Source organism: Ambystoma mexicanum, chromosome 2q (genome assembly GCF_040938575.1).
Source record: "Ambystoma mexicanum isolate Mex_15411 chromosome 2q, UKY_AmexF1_1, whole genome shotgun sequence".
NCBI lineage: Eukaryota > Metazoa > Chordata > Amphibia > Caudata > Ambystomatidae > Ambystoma > Ambystoma mexicanum.
The window spans coordinates 989615997-989637474 of NC_090924.1; the positions used below are offsets into that span (position 1 = coordinate 989615997).

The 21478-nt window shown below is 44.0% G+C and overlaps 1 protein-coding gene across 8 annotated transcripts in view; it reads right to left on the bottom strand.

Moving 5' to 3' along the window:
* The window catches only part of TPK1 (thiamin pyrophosphokinase 1), a 2318051-nt gene that overhangs the window by 1605354 nt on the left and 691219 nt on the right, over positions 1-21478 (bottom strand). For all 8 annotated transcript variants that reach the window (XM_069648300.1, XM_069648302.1, XM_069648305.1 and 5 more), the window contains one exon: positions 1404-1473. In XM_069648300.1, coding sequence (XP_069504401.1) covers positions 1404-1473 — 70 coding nt within the window. The remainder of the gene's footprint in view (positions 1-1403; positions 1474-21478) is intronic.

The following is a 21478-nucleotide window of genomic DNA, read 5'->3' on the forward strand; positions in this document are numbered from 1 at the left end:
AGTGAAGGCGAGGGGCTGAGCTTCGAAAGCTGGCATTACATGGGCCGATGTTCCCACAGGACCAGGCACCAGGCTCGGCATTAGGGGGGCGTGGCCCAGGCAGCCGCTCGGGGCACCAGGCCCTCCCTAGAGCACCGTTAGCCCCCACTGCGCCAGCTCAGGGGAGACTTTTAAGGGCTCCCCCGAGCTGGTGGTGGGAGAAGGTGCGTGTTGGATACGCCCGTGGCGTCAGCCGCATTTGGTGACAGTGGAATGCTCGGCACCCTATTGTTAATGGGTGCGGCACTCCGCCGCGGGTGCTTTTGATAGCAAAAGGTGCCATTAGCCCCCAACCGCGCCAGCTCGGGGGAGTCTTTCAAGGGCTCCCCAGAGCTGGCGTCTTGGCAGAAGGCGTGACAGGCGCCTCGTTGTTGAATGTGGCCCCGGCGGCGGAGCGCATTTAACAACAATAGGTTGCTAATGCACCCTATTCATGTCATCAACTCCGTGCAGGAGCCAGGAGGTGGCACATCCTGGCCCCGCCCCCTGTTGACCAGGGGCGCGCGGGGGAAAGGGAGGTGCTAATTCATCCAGGGCGCTGCTGCTCCTAAGGGCGGCCCTGCTGTGCACTCACCGGCTCTAGACGTAATTATTTCTGTGCTTTGCTGAGTGCATGCATTATACCAGTGCACAATTAAAAAAGCAATGCATTGCTACCCCACCCTGGAGATCTTTAATGCATTTAGCGAACCACACAGGGGTGGGCTGCCTGTTATGCTCTGCTAACTGCCGTGACCATCAGTACAGGGCGCTTAGAAATAACAAAGGGGACCAGGCCAGCACACGCTACTATAAAGAGCGGCAGTGTTCGGATTTGACCACCACAAACAAAAGGTGGCAGTGAATGATATGCAAATGCCACTAACAACAGAACAGCCAGTGTGTAAAACGGCGTGTGCAGGCAGGCCTGAGACGAGTGCAACGCAACGGAGACCCCAGAATGTTACACGAGAGCATAGAACACTCTAAACAATGTGGACAGTCAGTCACCCTCCATTGATTTTTACCTACCTGCTGTGCCTGTGGCTCGACGAGGTCACACTGTGAACGAGATCTCGCGAGGCGAGTCCCCGCACCCTCTTTCATTTTATTCCGCATTAAAATACCGAGATCAGGCACTTGCTAGAATGCCTAATAGCCTGCTCGGGGAAGAGACTGCTGCACTTGCCTTCAAGAAAGCAAATGTGCGAATCGGTATTTATCAATGCAAGACACGAAGGCCAGACCTGGCCCATGGGCTCCGAGCTATAGGCATGGACCCTCAGGTCATATTTGCTATATATCAAAGAGTCACTGGGGGAGTAGTGGCTGTTTTATTCTGTCAAATGAAATAAACTTCATTTAGGACCTGTAAATAAGCTTACCTTGAATGCATTCCTTCTGTGATATAATAAAGGCGATTTGCACCACCATCAGCACATGCTTTCAGTACCGCTAGAAAGCAAAAAAAGTCACATTGTCATTTTAAAGCAATCCAATTAATTGTATATATATAAAAGCATAATGTGTTCATTGACCATTAAATCAGCATAGTGTATATGTACAGGGAATCTCTAGTTTCATGATGTAAAGCAAAGAATATATTTGACTAGTTATAAAGGTTTTTGTTTTTTAAGCGAGAGCCACAATCGTTTTAGAACTCGATAACGTATACATATGGTTTCTTATGAATGGAGCACCAGTTCATTCTACGTCTAAGAAATGGGCCCACTGTCCACAACCAAATTGGCAAACCCTCTTGTATAGTCATACTTTTTATTTTCTATTTAGTGTGTATTGCTATTAAAAAAACAAGGCTTTTGCATATACATACAAAGAGCAATTAACATTTCATTAATATTTCACATAAAATACAATTATTTAGCACGTCATTAACTTTTCCTCATCACCGCAGTAAGAACCACTACAATACAATGTACTAACAGAATATAAAATGCATCATTGAAAAAAACAGCCCGCTAAAATTACTCATCAGCGAAATGTTCTTCACCTAAAATCCATCAGCACCCAGGTATTCTTATTAATGATACTCGCACCCGAAGACGCTCTTGCACCCATTTCAAATTCATTTGGGTGTTTAGTTGTCTTGTGCCGTGTTCTTACATAATAGCAGAGACTGAATCTTCTCCCAAACATGAAAAGATGCTGCAGTAATAACCAAAGATTCAACAGACGTAACTGTAGACCAAAACTGGTCAGAGTCAATCGACTCGGAGGACAGACAGAAACGTCCGGACCCCTTTGCATATAGCTCTGTAACATTCTTACAAGCGATTAAGACATGCATGCTGTGCTCGACACAATTTGCACATAACTCCTTTCTCCTTTCTCTCTGGTCCCTATGCCATGCACCCAGATATTCCATCACAGGAAGGATGTTTAGCCCTCAGTATGATATAAACCGTCTTAAGGTGTGTGGACACACCTTAATTAAACAACTTTGTGGGTTTTTTTGTATTCAAAGCTCACTGCAGCAAATTCCATTAAACTTTTTTTGCATAGAGAGTGCCAATGGATCTAACTCTGTCCCACTGATGGGACCATGCCTTTAGTTTGTGCCCATGATTTCCAATAGCAACATGGTCAAAAGATGCCAATCCAATGTATTCCAAATGTTTTTGCATCGATGCAGCGAAGTTTCCAGCAATTGCGTGTGTGCATAAAAAACGGTTAACATTTCTGGAGGGTCCACAGACTTAGCTGCATGCTTTATACTTAAATAGAGTTTGCTACTTCACTTTTTTGAATATATGAAGTAACATGAGGCCTAACTCCATTCTTATTGCAGCCACATGGACCGCCGTAGGAAATCCCAGGAGAGACCCAAGGAGCTTGTCCTCCAGAATGTCAAGCCATCCCGGCTGGTTATCCAGAATGGTCTCATCCGTAAAGTATGCACGGGACAATGGCGTTCCTATATATTTCCCCGAGGCCCTCTATCGAGTCACCACCTACTCTTTTAGTAAATCCCTTAAAGGGATGGTCTAGTAAAAAATTTTATTTAAAAAAAAGATAGGCAACATAAAAAAAAAAATACTAGCATTCTCCGTTTTAAAACTTCCTATGTAAAATTTTGAGCTATTCAAGCTCAAAATTCTCAAAAGCAAGCACATGGGCGCATCCATTTTGTGAAATGGACATTTTGTGAAATGGAGGCCCTCCTGTGCTGGCTTTTGCTTTTGCGGCACTAATGAAGGAAAAGCCAGCCAGCTGTAGTAAACAAAGGCTCAGAGGAACCTGAGAAACTCGGAAAGAAAAACCGCAGCGTTTTCCAACACAATAACGTTGTATTTATGTTTGCGGTCGCTTCAAAAGTGACCGCAAACATAAATACAACGTTTTCAAAGCTGCAGTTTTATTTCTAAGTTTTCCGGGCTCCTCCAGCCCGGAAAACTTATAAAAAAAAACGCAGCTAGTGCTTATTTTTTAAAAATAAATAAATAGCATTTACCGAGATTCAGCTCCAGCTTTCCTGCTCTGGTCTCCGGTCCCCGTCCTCCGCCTACAGCACTAATGAAGGGAAAGCCACCCAGCGGTAGCCTTTGTTTACTACAGCTGGCTGGCTTTTCCTTCATTAGTGCCGCAAAAGCAAAGGCCAGCACAGGAGGGCCTCCATTTCACAAAATGGATGCGCCTATGTGCTTGCTTTTGCGAATTTTGAGCTTGAATAGCTCAAAATTTTACATAGGAAGTTTTAAAACGGAGAATGCTAGTATTTTTTTTTTATGTTGCCTATCTATTTTTTAAATAAACATTTTTACTAGACCATCCCTTTAAGGCTTAGCCAGCGAGATAACGCTTTTGTTTTGATGCAAGAATAGTAGACCAGTGCTCATAGAGTACTGCAGAAAGGGAGGCCTAAGTAGATTTAAGACTTAACTACTTGCAATTTAACACCCCTAATATGCCGTCTATATGCAGGAGTGTCACCCTTTACCCAGAATCTGCACCACCTTAGTTTTAGTATAATTAATCTTTAGGTGAATGATCTTCACCAAAGAGGCCAAATTGTCGATAGCTTGCTGCAATCCCAAGGGGGTGTGGTCCAAAAGGAAAGTGTCCACATAAGAAATCCACAGGATGGCCCTTCCCTCCAATACGAGGACGGACCACCCGCCAGCTAGCAATTTCGCCCCCATGTCCATCACATAGAGGTTAAAAAGCAGGGGCGCAAGAATGTACCGCTGCTTCAGACCCCTATTTGTAGACATGCGGTAGGACAAAGCACCCTCCTGAGACAGTCAAACTATAACATCCGGGTCTGTGCATAAGGGTCTAATGAATTTTAATAGTTGTCTGTCTATGCCCCATATCTCCAATTTTGCCCATAAGGTTGGGTGGTCAACACTACCGAAGATGGCGGAATAATCGACGAAGCACAAATAAAGTGCTTCAACTCCATTCAAGACATCTGCAGAAAGTAAGTGCAACGCCCACATTTGTCTGCATAGTCGAATGGCCCTTCCTGAATCCCAAATGTTGTAGTTGCAATAGCTTCTTTTCCCTGGCAGTATAGTCATACTGCTACAATAAACTGGATGTGAATGTACAATATCATGAAGCATTACAATAATGATGGGTTTGGCGGCATCACAGCGACCATATACCTTCCGTAACGCCTTGCTGCTTAGCAACAGCAGGAAGGCAAACAAAAATGCGCATATTCAGACAACTTAGAAACAGAGAAAAACAAAAACAATCAGGCCAGCAGATTATCATTTGCAGCAGATTTATTTAATTGCTATAAGGATAGGAAAGCACTTCTTAAACTGTATTTTTCTAGGGTGAGGGGTTTGTGAATGTCACCCGAACCCTGAAGTGGAAATATGAACAAAATATACCTGTTAGGTGTTATGCATTTTTTTTAAATAAAATATTTCAAAATGTTAATGCTTCACATTGGTTGAAATCATTAATTAATGAAATTGGTCTTTCAAAATGAAATCTAAAAAAGTCCTAAATACAGTATGCCGTTTGGGCGTATCATTCTCGACAGTCAACCACAAGAGCTTGTCATTGACGTATTGTATATGGCACAGCTATATTTCCATTCATCGGCAAATTTGGTTTTGCGTGTGATGTAAAACGTTTTTGGTTGCAAGAGAATCCCATTTGATATATGTGATACCTTGCTTCTCCCTATCCCATGCATATGTTCGTAAGTGAGCATGATTTTGTATTTTGTATTTTTGTATGATGTCAATAAGTGTGTGTGATGTGCTAAAGGGTTACCCAGTTGTGGTTTTGACACATGCCAGGGCATTAACAGGCTATTGGAACAAAAGTTGGCCTTTTATTCAGCCTATATTCTGATAATTAAAAAGTAACCTTTCGTGAAATGTTGCTTAAAAAGGCTCAAGGTCGTTTTTTAAAGTGTATTATTTATTTAAGCACTTGGTGAAAGAAACAGATTAAACACATTTTCAACAAAAGCAGGATATGGAAACTTTAATGTTCCAAGCCCATGGGAGAAACCTTGTACATGCATTTTAACCTTCACAATACATTTTCCAGAACAGATTCAGCGATTGCGGCCTCATGTAGATACTCACGGTAGTCCGACCAAATATCTTTAGGGCAGCAGCTAGTGGGTAATAGCGTTATGTACATTTCTTCTCTTTCATCCGCCCAGAGAAGGTCTGATTGCCACATGCCCACCCTAGGCAGTGTTTTCTACGTCCATCTCATCAATATGCATCTCTTAGCTACAAGTAGCACCACATTAAAAAATGTGCGCTTAGTCACTGCCATCTTACCTGCGTATCCTAGCATAAAGTATCAGGGAGACAATGTAATCTTTTGTTTCACAATATCGGACAGCAATTGGCAGACCTTAACCTAAAAACAAGCCAGATCAGGACCATGGCCATGCAGCAGGTCGGCATCGGACAAACACGCTCACAATCTGCGTTGAATAATGTCATATGTGCTAGTATAGTATAGCCTGTTAAGAATTTTGAAATGTATGAGGCAAAACTCGAAGTTGATCGAAATCTCCATAGTCAGACCACCGATGACCCTCCACTGAGCGTCTGTGAATTCCTGCCCTGATCGAGGCAGCTGACATCCTAGTATGCTGCACCACTCTGTATAGTGTGGAATTTATTTTTTTGTGGTCAGTATTGTTCACAAATGTATGATGTGCAAGTATGTTGGGGGGGTTACGCTGGGCAGGTTGACCAGCGTGATTTAAATGCAGCTCGTATGCAGCAATGAGCTAGTCATTGCAGCAGGCCTTCTCCTTAATTACCCTTAATGTCTTCAAGCTCAATGAATTTGCCACCAGGAAACATGTCTCCAGCACTTGTATATGCGCCGGTTGCCATGCTCTCCTGATCGCACTGTCCATGGAGGGGGACAGAGCAGGCATACCCCATATGACAGCATTTTTGTCGTATGGGGTGTTGCCACCCTGCAGCCTGAAGAAGTCTCTTCCACGCTAGCGCAGTAGCCCTTACTGGGTTCAGAGGTCTATATGGGCGGTAGCTGCAGCCCAGCAACCATGTTTTCAGGGAGATCGCTCCCATTGATTTCTGCTCCAGTTTGACTTGTGGATGCCAATGAACAGTCATATACCAGTATGTAGTGTAATGGCCTTGTGCCACCAGATAGTACAGCTCAAAGATCGGGGCTGCAAAACCACCTGCCTTGTATGGAATTGTCAGGGATGCCCATTTCATTCTGACTTGCCCCTTCGCCCAGATAAATTCTGTGCATAGCATATTTATTTCCCTGAAAAATGCTTTCCCTAGCCCCAGGGGGATGTTTTGGAATAAGTATAATAGTTTTGGTAGCACAATCATCTTTATAAGTGAGGGTCTTCCCAGAAATGACATTTGGATGCATAATGTACGCAGTGTAGTTCTTATTGAGCATTAGCAGATGGGGAGCAAAATGTTATTACGCAAAAATAACTGATTAATTCCGCTGACCATCTGTGGCCCCCTTTGTTGATAGGCTCCGCTGAACCATCCGATAGCGGGATGATCTCTGACCTGCTTCTATTCAGGTGGAAGCCAGAGTATCTACCAAAGTCTACCACTTCCCTTACAATCCTTTCAGTATTAACATATGGATCCCTCACATATAACAGGATGTCATCCACATACAGCGAAAATAGCTCCGGGGCACCCCCCAACCTAATACCGACTTCTCTATACAAGTCTATGAACCGATTTGCCAATGGTTCCATCACCATGGCAAACAATAGCAGTGATAGAGGGCAGCCCTGATGTGTTCCATCAGCCAGGTTTAGCACCAGAGACGACATTCCGTTTGTATAGTTGATCTGGTAAGTGTCCTGTGAGCTGTCCAGGTTCTTTCCCAGTTAATGTCCAGTATTGTGTTTAAGTCCCACCCCCCCAAAATTATCTCCGCCGTTGGGTATGACGCATTGAGGTCCATACACATTAACTAGCAGTACTTCCCTCCTCTGCAGTATCCCATGAACCAAGACATACCGATCATACTCGTCTATGGAGGAGCCCTTAAGCACAAATTGAAATGAGCAATGTATCAGGGTCATTACCCCCCCTTGCCCTTGTCGAGTAGGATGTATAATAGCGATTGTCCCCCCACCCGTGTGCAAGTTACTTTGATTGCTGCTCTCATACATTAGTTTCCTACAGAAACAATACCCCCTGCCTGTTTGCATAGGCTGCAATTATACGGCTCTTTATAGGGTTGCATAATCCATGAACATCCCAACTTAAAAGCCTAGTACCCCGTACCCGCTCAAGTGACGGCGCCATGTATCATCAGCAATGTAGGTCTGCATAAACAAATCTGCATCATCAGCTTCATCGCTATGTGCTGCGACCACCAAGTGCAATTTTCATTTTTCAACCCAACCATTCTCATTACCCCACCCCACCCTCACTGTTCCCTGCCCAATTGCAGCAGTGTTTACTTCTCAGTCCCAACTACCCCTGCCCAAATTTTACTTTTGCAATTACATAGGGGCCAACTGTTTCTGTGCTTGATATTACTCTTTGCACACACAATAAACCAGATCTATCAACCGTGCTCATGTCTTATTAGCATTACACACACCATATGTTGCTGGAGAGATAAGAATCCCACCATTAGGGCCCGCTCACGCTACTAAGACGAGGAGGCCCCAGGGACGGGCCCACTTAGAACAGGAACCCTGGCCTCTATAAACGGCAATGCCTCTGCAGGCACTGTGAAGAAATAAATCTTGTTCTCATGTTGAAATCTCAATCTCGCGGGGAACAACATTGAATAAAGTTGTCAGCAGCCAAGAAGCTGCCTATTCCATTACTCTTGGGCAAGTCTTAAATTTGTATCCAAAGTAAAACATCTGGGTTGTATGTGGCAAGAAGACCTGGGCTGTGAAGCTCAGGTGGGAGCTGAGACTAAAGCAGTACATTTTGTCCTCCGAATGCTACGTCAAGCACTCCCCTATATACCAACCAAAGATCATGCATCTGTGGTAGGAGCTTTAACTAGTGCCCACTTAGACTACTGCAATAGTCAATTGTTGGGTATTCCTACCAACCAGCTTCAGCGGCTTCAGAGGGCACAAAATGCGGCCATCAGACTAATATTTAGGTTGAGGAAAACTGATCATGTTTCACCTTTTCGCCGGAAGATGCATTAGCCATCAGTCGATGATCGTATCAAATTCAAGACAGCTTGTATTGTCTATACATTTAATGGCATTGCTCTGCTGTATTTACAAGAGCTAATACAGCCATATCAACCTATGAGACAACTGCGATCTTGTGACTGACATCTCCTAACTATCCCTCACTTGGTTTTTATAACCAGAGGTGAAGGAAGATTCTCCGTCTTTGGTCCCAGGTTGTGGAATTCTCTGCCGCTATCATTAAGAACTATGAGCTCACTTCTTCAATTTCACCGGGCACTGAAGACTTTCCTTTTTAGGTAGATGGTCCTATTTCATCTGGCATCTTTCTCTATTTTTTTATCTACCTTTAGTTGTGTCATCTGCGCCGATATACGGTTCATTTCATTTGGTGCGCTTTATAAATGTAAAAAATCAAATCAAAATCATACTGAATCTAGGTAGGTTTTTGTTGTGAAAGGCAAAACATGGAAATAGGGCCTTAGTGAGAAAGTTGCATGTTACTTTCAAAGCTCAAAATTCACATCAGTGGGAACTGAAGTGTTTACAAGTTCAATGAAAAAGGCAAATCATTAAAAAAATTAGATCTAAGCTACTAATTGGGGTTGTTTGACCAAATTTATTTGCTCGTGGTCAAATTGACCAAATGTATTTTATTTTATTTTGTTGTTTTTACCACAAATATACATGGGGGACACACCCTGAAGTCCGGCCAAAGCCCCTATATTATTTATTAACCCAAACCCACCCCCCACATATATTTGTGGTACAACCCCCCCCCCCCTAAATTCGGTCAAATCAGCCACGGTCAACTTGTTTAATACCCTAAGTTACATCCATTTTACATAGGAATAAGGCAAGCACTCTTATTAATAATTGTGCTCTGCCTCCAGTTAATATTGAATTTGGTCACTTCAAAGAAAAGGTGTCCTATGTTTGAACTTTTGTATTTCACATGAAAGCAGGGTTGTTTTGGATAAAGAATATTTGTGTTCCTATTTACCACTACATTAAAAGAATAATGATTGTATCGGTTGTGCTGGGCAGGGACAAGAATTATTTTGCCTTTGGAAACGTCCTTAAGTGCACATCAATCAGACTGCTTGAGAGCAGAGCACCACAATAGTTTGTATTTGCGAGGTCTAACTAAAAATACAAAGAAATGCAGCCACCAGTTCCTCTTTCATGGTAAGGCTTGGTAGGATGGCAATAAACAGCCCATTACAGCTATCAGCAGAAATCACCCCTTTTTTAAGAACCAGTGTCCATTGTATAAAGTGACCTCAAAAGGTCAGGGCCTGTTTTGCAAGAGGCAGTATAGTGCATTATAATCAGAAACCAGAAAAATAAAATAATTGTAATAGTTAAATCCCAGACTCATGGTTTAAATGAGGGGAGGCGATAATGGGTCTTCTACAAACACATAAATGGTCCAGATGCTATTGGTGTGTGGCTTTAGAAACTGGTGTGAAGAATCCAGAGAATGTGTCCCTTCTCCTCCAGGGGGAGCCACCCCCTTAGGTATTTGGCGGGGTGGGCAGGGGGGATGAGCCTGCTATGCAAACTCCTCCCTAAGCAACTGGGCAAGTGGGACTTCACTGGGGCTGACCCCCCCCTAAGGGTACAAGTTTTCCCCAAGCAGAGATACTTCCACACCTCCCTGTTATACTGAATCCCAAATGTTTGTGGGAGGTATGGGAGTTGAACCGTGTCATAATGTGAAGGGCCCCTTTAAGCGGATTGACTTGGTTTCTGACCCTAGCCTGTCGACGCCCCTACCCGAAACTCAGGTCCAATGTTGTCCACGCTCTCATTCCAGAAAGGAACTGAAAACTGTTGGGGCTCATGCAGAGAGAGGAAGCACCAGCCAGTTACTGAAGCTCAGCTGTCTACATCGGGGCGCAGAGGAGGGAACATATTCCTTCAAAAACCTGGAGGCAGGACACAATGGAGGAGTGGTGGACGAATAGCCCACGAAATGGTGCCAAGCCCAGGAGGAAGGTGGAGAGTCTAGAGCCGCCTGATAAAGGAGCAACTGACTACTGCCGGGGCGCCTTGTGCTCACTCAGCAAACCCAATGCCAAAGTCCTATCCACGATCATCAGGAAGAAACGATGACGAGGAACCAACCACGAGGAAGCCTGAGTCACGGTGCCACCGGAACAGAAGCAGTCTTCCCCCGCCCCCCCTGACATGCACCACAGCCCCAGCAACACAGGTACACAGCCAGAGAGACGAAGTGGGAGGAGGGTAGAGAGACACAGAAGAACCAACGAGTGGCTAACATTGAGAATAAAAGCCCACGAGGGACTGAGATTGAGAATAGCCTGTGAGAGGCTTATTTTGAGACGGATCGCGAGGGGCTAAAACAAGCATACCCCACAAGGGAATAAGACCCTGAGAAGAAGCTTAGCAGGGGTGCAGATCAAAAATACTCGGTGAGGGGCTGACATAGAAAGTACCTCCCATGGGGACAGAAGAAACTGCAGCATCCATTGGTCTGGAGGGCCAGATAGATCCGATTGGGCTAGGAAAGACAAGGACATTGTCATATCGGGCCATAGAGAACTAGAGACTGCCTGTGGGTGCCAAATGCTGCAACATCCCACATTTAAATCAATGTTGATGGGAAAGAACATTTTTGAACTATTAAGACAATCTGCATGGAGGCCTGAGTAACATGCCCTAGGATGAAGAAAAGACTCAAAGGACCTTATTTTGAAAGTTTCCATCAGGCCGGGGTCTAAAAGAGAGAATGAGAACCAAAAGACTGAAATGGGTGTGAGTCAGAAAACTTACTCAGGAGCAGTAGTTTTAATGGTAGGGCTAGCATAAAATAGAATAGGTTTTGGACAGAGGACATAATTTATGTGAGACATCCTGATGAGAACGTTTTTGTTATTATCTTCGAAGCTAGGGAACATTCATCGTAGAGATAAGGCTAGTTGTGGTTTTCTTTTCTTAAATAAACACCCATGAAACATGTCTTCATGTCCGTCTCCTATGACTGACTTACTATGTGCGAGTTACCACGCCAGGGAAATAGAAACTATCAAAGTAAATGGTTTCATTTTTTTCAATGGTAAATAACGCATTTGATTTCAAGTGACGCTGTTTGAAAATATCTGAAATCATGACGTATGAAAACTAAAGTTTCTATTCAGAGACTTGCATAGGAAAATCTAAAAATTAGCTCGTTCAGACCAATAAACCTAATTTAAATGTATAACTTTAATTGAGCTTCAACCATCATTGCTGTTTCTTCGTCTGAGGCTAAATCTGTGGCCCACTAGACAAGTGTTGGCTCGTCGCAAAATAATCAAAGACTCAGAAAAGATGTGTCGATTCTGCCAGCAGGAAGATCAAGAAGAAACTCTAAGGCATCTTTTGACTGGCTCTGTTGCATTGATAGACCACTTTTTTTTGCATCTTTATAGAGTCTCAACTTCGGATATTCCCTGGAAGATGATTCACTCTGGATTGACTTGAAACTCAAAGAGAGTAATGTCAGACTAGCATTAGATGAGTACTATTCATTTGCTTTAATGATGATTTGTCATCTTCAACTCTCACTCTTTTCTGTTTGGGGTGGTTTTTTTTCGTTTTTTTTTATTCGCTCAGATTGGAAAGTGATGCTACATTTTCAGTTTTATTTAATATTTTTATCATTTCTCCTTTTTCTATTGTTTATTATTCTCCCTCTTTTAAAGATTCTGTATAATCTTATTCTAGTTTGTATGTGTATTGCTTGTTACTAAAATAATATATTGTAAAGTTGATTTATACCAGCTGTATCAATAAAAACATTTTTTTTTTAAAAAGGACAAAATATTACAACTCTGGAATTTGAAAGTTTTTTTTAAAAAAAAATAATTTCCCTAGAAAAAGACACACTTCATCAGATAATTTAAAAAGCTTGAGACAATTAGAAAACAGATTTATAGAAACTTGAATTATTTAGTTCCAATATAAGCCCAAATTACAACCTAACGGTTGTGGGAGAGAGCAGATTTGACTGAATCCAAGGTCTTAATTGGGGACAATAATTGAAGAAAGGATTCCAGAGCAGCACAGATTGACCAGAATGAAAGGGACTTGTGAGCCATAGGGTGGGATAGGAGCGCAAAGAGATATTCATGCAGTCACTGCCTGTCTGCCTGAAATTGAGAGGGACAGAACCGAAGTGAGAACAGATTTTAAAGTATATTTTTGGGGAAACCCTGTCTAAATGATAGATCACTGCGAGTACAGCACATAGCGTATGTGCCATTGTGAGTTCAAACACAACAAACCGCTGGTGTAAGCATTGTTCAGGATATGTGTGCCACATGCTCTATGATGCCCTAGAAACTCAAGGTCAGACTATAAATGGAAATTAAAGATCTGAGACCGTGTGAGCGCCATAGTCAACAAAAGTAAATTAACCTTCCTTTCCTGAATCAAATGACTTCGGGGTTGATGCTGTTCAGGGGGCCAGAGTCATTGAAACACGGATGGAGTGAAGTTCCATGTCACAACATCCAATTAAGAATTTATTTTGAGAATATTACTGTTTCAAATACTGATTAATAGCCCAGCATTCAAAACACACACAGGTATATCATTGAGTTAATGAATAGGAATCCATTGCAGTAATTTATGTGTATCCATAAAAGTAAATACCTATACTGTGGTAATAATATTTCGAAAATGTCATTTTACTGAAGTCTTATTTTGAACACAGACCAAGTGGTGGGTGTTCGCTCAAAATAAAGGAAACCTGCCAAGACATTGCAAGTTGAGCAATTTGTTTTATTGTACAGGTCTTCTTTGAGGTGGGTTGTAGAATGAAGCAGGTACCACCCAATTAAATTAAATCTATATTCAGCAGACGTCATTTTGGGATGTGTCGTCTGAGTGCTCCACATTGGACTGTTAGAAATCAGTTACGTGGGTGTTGGGCACTGGTGTATCCATGTGCCAAGTTACTCCTCCCAACATTTTCAAAATCAAGATAGGCTTGACCAGAGAAAGAAAATTCTGCTTGCGGCTACAGCCCAAAGTGCTGGATGGATTTTCAGCAAAACTGTGCAAGGGGCATTGGCAAGGACCCGAAACATGCTTTTGCAATACTGTCCTGTGTTATATTTTTGAAAAGTGTCAAAATGTAGGTACTAAAAATAGTGATATAACTTTAGTGCCTGAGGCATAGGCAGAGGCCAAATTTTGCGGAAAATCTGTACACTGCCCATGGCCAGCAGGCCCCGGGTATTGGCTTAAAGTGGGCATGGCCACCAGGGACCAGCTATGTGGTTGAAGTGGGCAGTGTGCCTGACCCCCGGCAAGGAAAGTTGCAAAAAATAGTGATATACCTTTGGTGCCTGTGGCCATGGCCAGGGTATGGTCACAGGCCATGCCTCGGATAATCTGGCCACTGGCCATGGCCTCCAGGGAGCGGCAATGGGGTTAAAGCGGGCATCCCCAATAGGGACTGGCTATATGGTTAAAGTGGGCAGTGATCCTGGCCCCTGGGATGATCAGGTAAAACAAAAAGTGATCCCTGCCTCTCTGAAACTTGAGGAGCACCATCTCCGTTTCCGAAAGCACCTCAAAACCTTCCTCCTTGCTTCTGCTTTCTCTCCTCCTCGCCCCTGCTGAATTCCTGTCTGAAATTGAAACTGCAATTGTTACCTGGCCACCCTCTGATCTCGGGCCCAGGTCCCCTCCCCTGCCAGTTGCACTCCTGCGCTGCCTCCCTGGCATACCCCGCACTTGGGGACTGTTTTCTGTATCCCTACAGTCCCCCTACCAGCACTTGACACCTGATGTCTGCACTTACCCCTGCACTTGCCACCAGCTGGCCGTACTTTTTACTCATTTTTTTAAATTTATTCTATGTATCCCATGTACTGCACTTTTCCCTCTCCCCCCCCACTCTTTTGCCCTTCCCATGCACTTGCACGATTTGCATGACACCTGGCCTAGTACGATCGTTGTCACTGTCTTCCCTCTGCTCCCCCTCCCTTGCCTCGTTGCGCCTTGAAACACGTGTATAGGCACTTTATAAATGCCATATCATATAGCTTTGGTGCCCGAGGCATAGCCTATGGGGGACCGGCAATGGGCTTAAAGTAGGCATGGCCCTCGGGGACCAGCTATGTGGTAAAACCTTTGAAATCGTGATAGGCTTGAATGGGAAACATAATTTTGCTCACAGCTACAGCTGAAGTGCTGGACGGACTTGTGCCAGGCGCATTGGCAATTATCTGAAAACATGCTTTTGCAAATCTGTCCTGCGTTTTATTTTTTGAAAAGTGTCAAAATGTAGGTACACATTATTGATGTAACTTGGTGCCTGAGCATAGCATGTGGCCGTGGCCAGAGGCCAGATTGTCTGGGGCATGGTCAAAGCATGGTAAAATAAATGTTCTGCTAGCTGATAAAACAATCCCATTGGGAATGGGTTTTACTTTTTTACTCCCACAACAATCCTTTTATTCCTAGCTTTCAAAAAATAGGGAGTAGAATACTCCACTGAAAATGTGTATCTGGAGCACTGACTGCTCTGTTTGGAGTGCAAGGTCGTCAGAAAAGAAAATCATCCACCTGGCGTGAGGAAGGAGAGAATGGGTAAATCTGTATTTTCTGAGTTGGCTAATCAAGACTACTTGCTCAGGTTCTGCTGGTATTGGCACGTTGTTAACGTTGAAGCTGTTGTGATCTTGCTGCGTGCACATTAATGGCATCAGCATTACTGGCTTACGAAGATTATGTGATATATATGTAATAAACCTGGGGTAATCAATTGGGAATGTTTTAATTTCAAATGCCCTAGAAAGTGTGATCCCTGCTGTGGTTTGAGCAATGGTCACTTCTGTGCCTATTGGTATGCCAACAAAGCCATTGAGCATTCAGCTGGCTGGCCCCAAGAAAATGTTGTCTTTTGACTTAATTTCTCCTCAAAGTGTAACATTGATAGTTGGGACTCCAAGTTTGCAAAGGCATAATGTTTATACTCCATGGAGTACCCACTCTGTTATTATGGGCACCTCTTTTCTGAGAATAATTGTTTCACTGAGAAGGGATACTGGACTTCTAAGCAGGAGAAGCGGGAGAAAGTTTCAGTTAACTGTTCAGTGAGGTAATCGTTTCTGGATGTCTTTCAGAAAACTGTGGAACACGGTCTTCGCATTCATAGGAAATTTCATTTTGCTATTGATCTGGTTCCATTTGGACAAATGTATATGTTGCCCTTGAGTGCAAAGGAGACCTTGGCAGCTTACCTGCAAGATAATTGATGTAATTGCCTTATTTTTTGCCACCAACAGCAAATCTCAAGCATAATGTTATGGTGTGTGCAATTTTCATCCCGCAGATGTGGAAAACTTGCCTGCCACTAGATTCAATACTAACATCATAATTGTCATTTGACTCCTATTGGCAGAGAGGTGCCATGTGCCAGGAGGCAGTCACGTGAGCTTGGGAAACATTGTAGAAGTTTCTGCGTGCCCTGGATATGCATATAAAATGTAAGTGAGGGGTGTGAGGTTGGAAGACATACACTTTCAATGTAGTTGAGATGACCAGAGGGTATTCAGAAAGAAGAATTCTCTATATGAAGGTTTGAAACCCCAGCATTACGGTGTTCTTCTGCCGTGACCCTGGGCTTCTGTAACCATGTACACAACTTACAAAAGAAGAAAAGACGTTTGGAGAGTTTCAAAGGCCTTATATTGAGCTCTTTTAAAAAAAAAAAAAACAATCAGCAGAAAGTGTGTTTTGCTTTCCATCAGTCAAACACATATAGTGAAAGTTTTCCTTTTCATCAGTTGAATTTCTGGAGTTGACTGAGGATATTTTCTGTACTTGCTTGCCACTTTGTGAACATGTCATGTACTGGTGTGAAAGCTATTAGGCCGATCATCTCTCTTGCCAGCTGTTGTCTGATGATGTAATATTTGCCTGACCCTTATGACCACTCAATAGAGACATTTTATGAAACTAAAATCTGCTTTCATTGTTGACTACATTTTTGGAGGAAAGGTAGGTCGATCCTTTGATGTCATCGAGAGGAAATGACCTCCATAAAACCACCTGATCCGAAAGGCTTTGTACTGGAGGATCTCTCTAGATGCTCCTTAGGATAGCATTTAATTAGAGACAACCTGTCTAAAGTTTCTAAACGGGGCAAATTTGTAAAATATTGCCTAACAGCCTTTTTAGGTGCGCAATGCATCACAACAAGGGGGATGGGAGATTGACCAATGCGAACATTGGTCCCTGAATTAGGTTCACTGACCTCCTGAACTAATATATGATTAACTGGCACACAAGGTTCTAATCATTCATATCTGTGGGACAAAATCCATAGCTTTTTTGTATTAATGTACATCCATATGAGGACCAGTAAAAGAAGGAGGACATTATACAATTCCTTGGGAATACTTGCGATGGTCTCCTGTATTTGGTAGCCTCGTGCACCCGGATGGGCCATGTATAATGTACATAAGGAAAGCTTTAGGAAATAGGACTAGTTTTTACTAGTTGGTGTGGTAGGCTGAGCATTGACACAAAAAGCAAGTAGATGTTCACTCTCCATTACGAATATTAGTATACAATCTAGGGTTGGAAGACCACCTGCCTGTTTTAGGGGTATATTTAAAAAAAGTACTCCGGGAAACAAATTGAGGGTTAGTATAACTTAAAATGAGTGATTGTGGTGAATGTCTTCACCTCTGTGTAAAAATCCATATTCTTAAATCCTTGTCTCCCTTCAAGATGCCCTACCATAGAAACCAAAGGTTTCAAAATATGACCAACAGAAAAACAAACCATATGCTTTACGAGTCTTTAGCCTTCCAGCTACACTTCTATAAGGCAGGACATTCAAAATCTTGCCTGAACCAATAGTCCAAAACCTATTCTGGAATGTTCTGAAATAGTTTCATATAAAACTATGTAGTTCCTGGGAAAAGGTTCTCATAGACAGGACTCTGACTCTAGTCTTCCCTCTAAGTCACTCTGCTTTCCCCCTGGCTTCTTAACTCTTTTCTCGGGCTCTCCAGGTTGGGTGTTCTCATTCCGCTGTGATTCATTAATGGCTTGGGTTTGGGCCATTCCTGTGTTTCTTAGGTCCCATGACCCCAAGGTAGCCTTTTCCAATTGACTGGGCTTCTCCAATTGACTGGGGAACAATCTCCCTTCAACTCCTCAGTTGGTCCATTCTGGACCTTCACAGTTTAGGGTAGGTAGTTTAACCTCAGACCTCAGGGCAGTGCTGATTTTCTCCAGATCACGCTGGTAGTACATGTATTATGTCTTTCTTCAGTCTCTACTGTGAGAAACCTGAAGGTACTCTCACATCTACTCCCCTGGGATCCTGTGTTCAGGTGGCCAGCGAAGGGCCATCGCTCTTGGATCCTGACCCTGGGGGTGAGCAAGCAAGGAAGGATCACCTAAGTGAAGGGTCTTTGGGGATTGGAGAGAGACTACTTGATGGCGAGACATTGTATGCCCCCCTTTCATGACATTCACCTACCCTCCTCTCCCTTAGCCTTTATGGGCTATAGCCAGTCTCATTCCATCATACCCTGTAAATTCACATCGAGTAGTGGGAAGAAGAGGCAACTAAGAGCAATGGAGATTTCCTATAGTAAAAACCACTATGGTACTGTGACGCGGAAGAGAGGTTTAGATGCATATAGCCATAAAGATCAGGAATGTCGCACTAATGAGTTTACACAAAGTCAGGCAATTAGGAATAACTCGTTCACATACAATTCATTAACAGCCAGGGAACATATAAAAGGTGGTGTGCAAAAGGAGGAGGAGAGAAGGGCTTGAGAAGTATGAGTGCTGCAGAAGATGCAAGAGGATTGGAGAACCTGAGAAGTGCTGTGCAGAGGGGACGAGAAGCCGAAGCGCCAAAACGCTACCAAGGTTCCTGAGGGTTTCTGCCGGGAGTGCCGTGCTGGACTGGGAACCCTTGTCAGGAAGGCGGAGAACGAACGCTACGAAGAGTGGAGGCAGAGCCCAGCATGAAGGCTTGGACGTTCAGAAGGAAGCACCCAGTGAAGCAGAGTTGCAGTCCAGTAAGTGTCGGTGGACACTCGGGACACCGGGGCACTCCGGGACGGGATGTTGAGCACGATTCTTGCAATTGTGAATGCCGAACATAATGAAAAGCTGAATGCTTGCAATCTTTGAATGCCAAACATAATGAAAAGCTGGACATTTGCAATCTTTTTTTTCAAATATTTTTTTATTGGCATTTTCAATAACAAAACAACTGTAACTCCCCTCCTTTTCCCTTTCCTCCTCTCCTCATATCCCCCTCCGGATCCCAACATTTTCCCCCATCTCCTCCCCCAATCCTAACCCACCCCCTTCCTACCAACCCCATCATTGGCTCATATCCAACACGCCCTGCTCGGCCATCTCATGCATCGGCCCGACTATGGTCCCTGGCCCCTGTCCATAATTCCCCCCCCCCCACCACAGTCACTGCCTGCAAGCTTTTCGCCCCACACGGCGAACGTTTCGCCTTTGGTTCTATGTCTCTGCGCTTCCATCACTCTCGGCTTGCCAGCCCCAGACAGACCTCCTCAGCACATGATTGACCCTTGGGGCTTCACAGCAAGGCATCTGCTGCGTTTTACTTGGATTCCCCTTGTATTTCTTTATTGTTCTAGGCCCCGGGGGTGAGAGCTCTGTATTCATGCAGCTTTCTCCACAGCTTCCATCTTGGTTCTCTGACATTTGCAATCTCGAATGCTGAACCCAACGAAAAGCCTGATGGTTACAGATTTTGAATATCAACTAAAACGAAAGGGGCTGATGAGCCGGTATTAGCATAATTGACCTAAAAACATTTGACCTAAAACATTTCATCACATAAAAAAATGCTTGCAGGCAGTGACTGTGGTGTGAGAAGAGCCTGGCACCAGAATTCAAGGTAGCATGGAGTCAGAGCACCCTGGAGAATACGTCAAATGGTTTAGGTCAAATAGACCCAAACCAAAGAGCCTGCAACACTACCAGCTTGCTAATATCGATTGCAGAAAGTAGAAACAGGGGCTATTGAGCCTAAACCACGAAAAGGTAACCAACTTTGAATGTTGACCGAGTTGACTGAGGCTACTGAGTCCATACATAGAACACTTGTATATATTGCTGACTTTGGCAAGAGAGGCTGCATGAGACAGCACAACAGAAATTGTATAGCACCATCATTGCCAAAGAGACAACTCCAGAGTAAAGTGAAAGACTTGAACTTGTGAACCATTAAATATCAGCTTGGGAAGCCTATGGTTGAGTGACCTGTAATGGGTGGACTTTGCGGTCTGACAACTGTGCCTAGACTATTCGGTTTCTTGGGTTAACTTTGCTAACATCAAGACTCCAATCACAAGCAAGATATGTGGTTGCTAGTTGTGTGACCTGTGATGGGTGGACCGTGTGGTTTGACAACTGCGCCTAGACCAGAAGCTACAAAATATTTGACAAGCAACTAAGAGGTGTGTACCATTTGTGAAGTCAACCAAGGGAGGGGTCAAGCGGACTCTGTATTCTCTCATGAACTTGTGAATATAACGGCCTGGGAAGTTGTGGGAAGACAACCTTGAGAGTTACATTTGGGGAAGTCCTTGTCTTGGTGAAAGGAGTCCTGTTAAGATGGGTTTCTGAACTCTGACCTGGAACAGGATAACCTCTGGACAAGCCAGACCAATCAGGGTAGCTATGGCAGGCGGTCAATAGGTTTCAGGAGGGGTGAGGGTGACTGAAGGACCTCAAAGAGCACACAAAGCAAGGACACTTACAAATTGCTCCAGACAGGTGTTATATTAAAAATATAGACACATTTATTACAAGGCCTTTGTAACATAGACTGTAGCAGAAGAATCACAGTAACACTAAGTAAACCAACACAACACTATCAATACAATGTATATACAAGACCATTGGGGTCTAAAGGGGTTAAATGCACAAAATACGTCGACAACCTAGATGGGAAGGAAACAGGCAGTGCAGATAGTCTTTAGGCCCCTTTGACATCGATAACACACCTAACTAAGAGGCAGTCCAAGCCCTAAGAAGAGAGGAGCCTTGTGCTCAATAGTACATGGAATGCAAGCGCACGCGGTTGTTCCAATGGGCAAAATAGGGTCTCTTCAAGGGTCTCTAGCAGCTAGGGATGGTGGATGAGGCGAGGAAGAACAAGTTCCCACTATTCAGGCAGGACCTGTACTTGAAGGCAGAGGCAGTTCCAGAGTGCAGGATGGAGTCACTAGTCTGCACTAGCAGTGGAAAGGAGAGGGGTCTCCAGGGGCCACTTGTGCATAAAAGGGGCCCTTGGTGTCAGGGGCCACCGGTCAGTGTTGTAAGTACTCACCGGTCCCAGGCGCACTTGGACCCAAACTTCGCACTTTCAGTCCACTCGGGTTGCAGGTTCGAATGCGACAAAAAGCACGTCTCTGTGGCTTTCAGTTCCTGAGTTACAGCGATGATTCCCAAATGGGACAGTGGCAATTTCTCTGCACCGGGTGGATGAATCGACCAATTTTCACTGCAGCAGGCTTCAGGGGCAAGAGGGTCACAATTGCAGTGTACTTGCAAAAGATGTTGCCACGGCAGAGTAACAAGGTAACCGCATTTATTACGGTCCTGGCGCACTCGTCTCACTTCAGACCTGGGGATCCCAAGTGTACGAAATTTGGTGTGAGGGTGCCGTGGACACATAGCTAGCAGTATACCAAGTTTCGAGGGCCTCCTCGAAACAGTGGCGGTGAGAGAGCAAAGCAACTGGGTAAGCTGGTCAGCCCACTGGTTGGCCCAGAGACACTTCTGAGA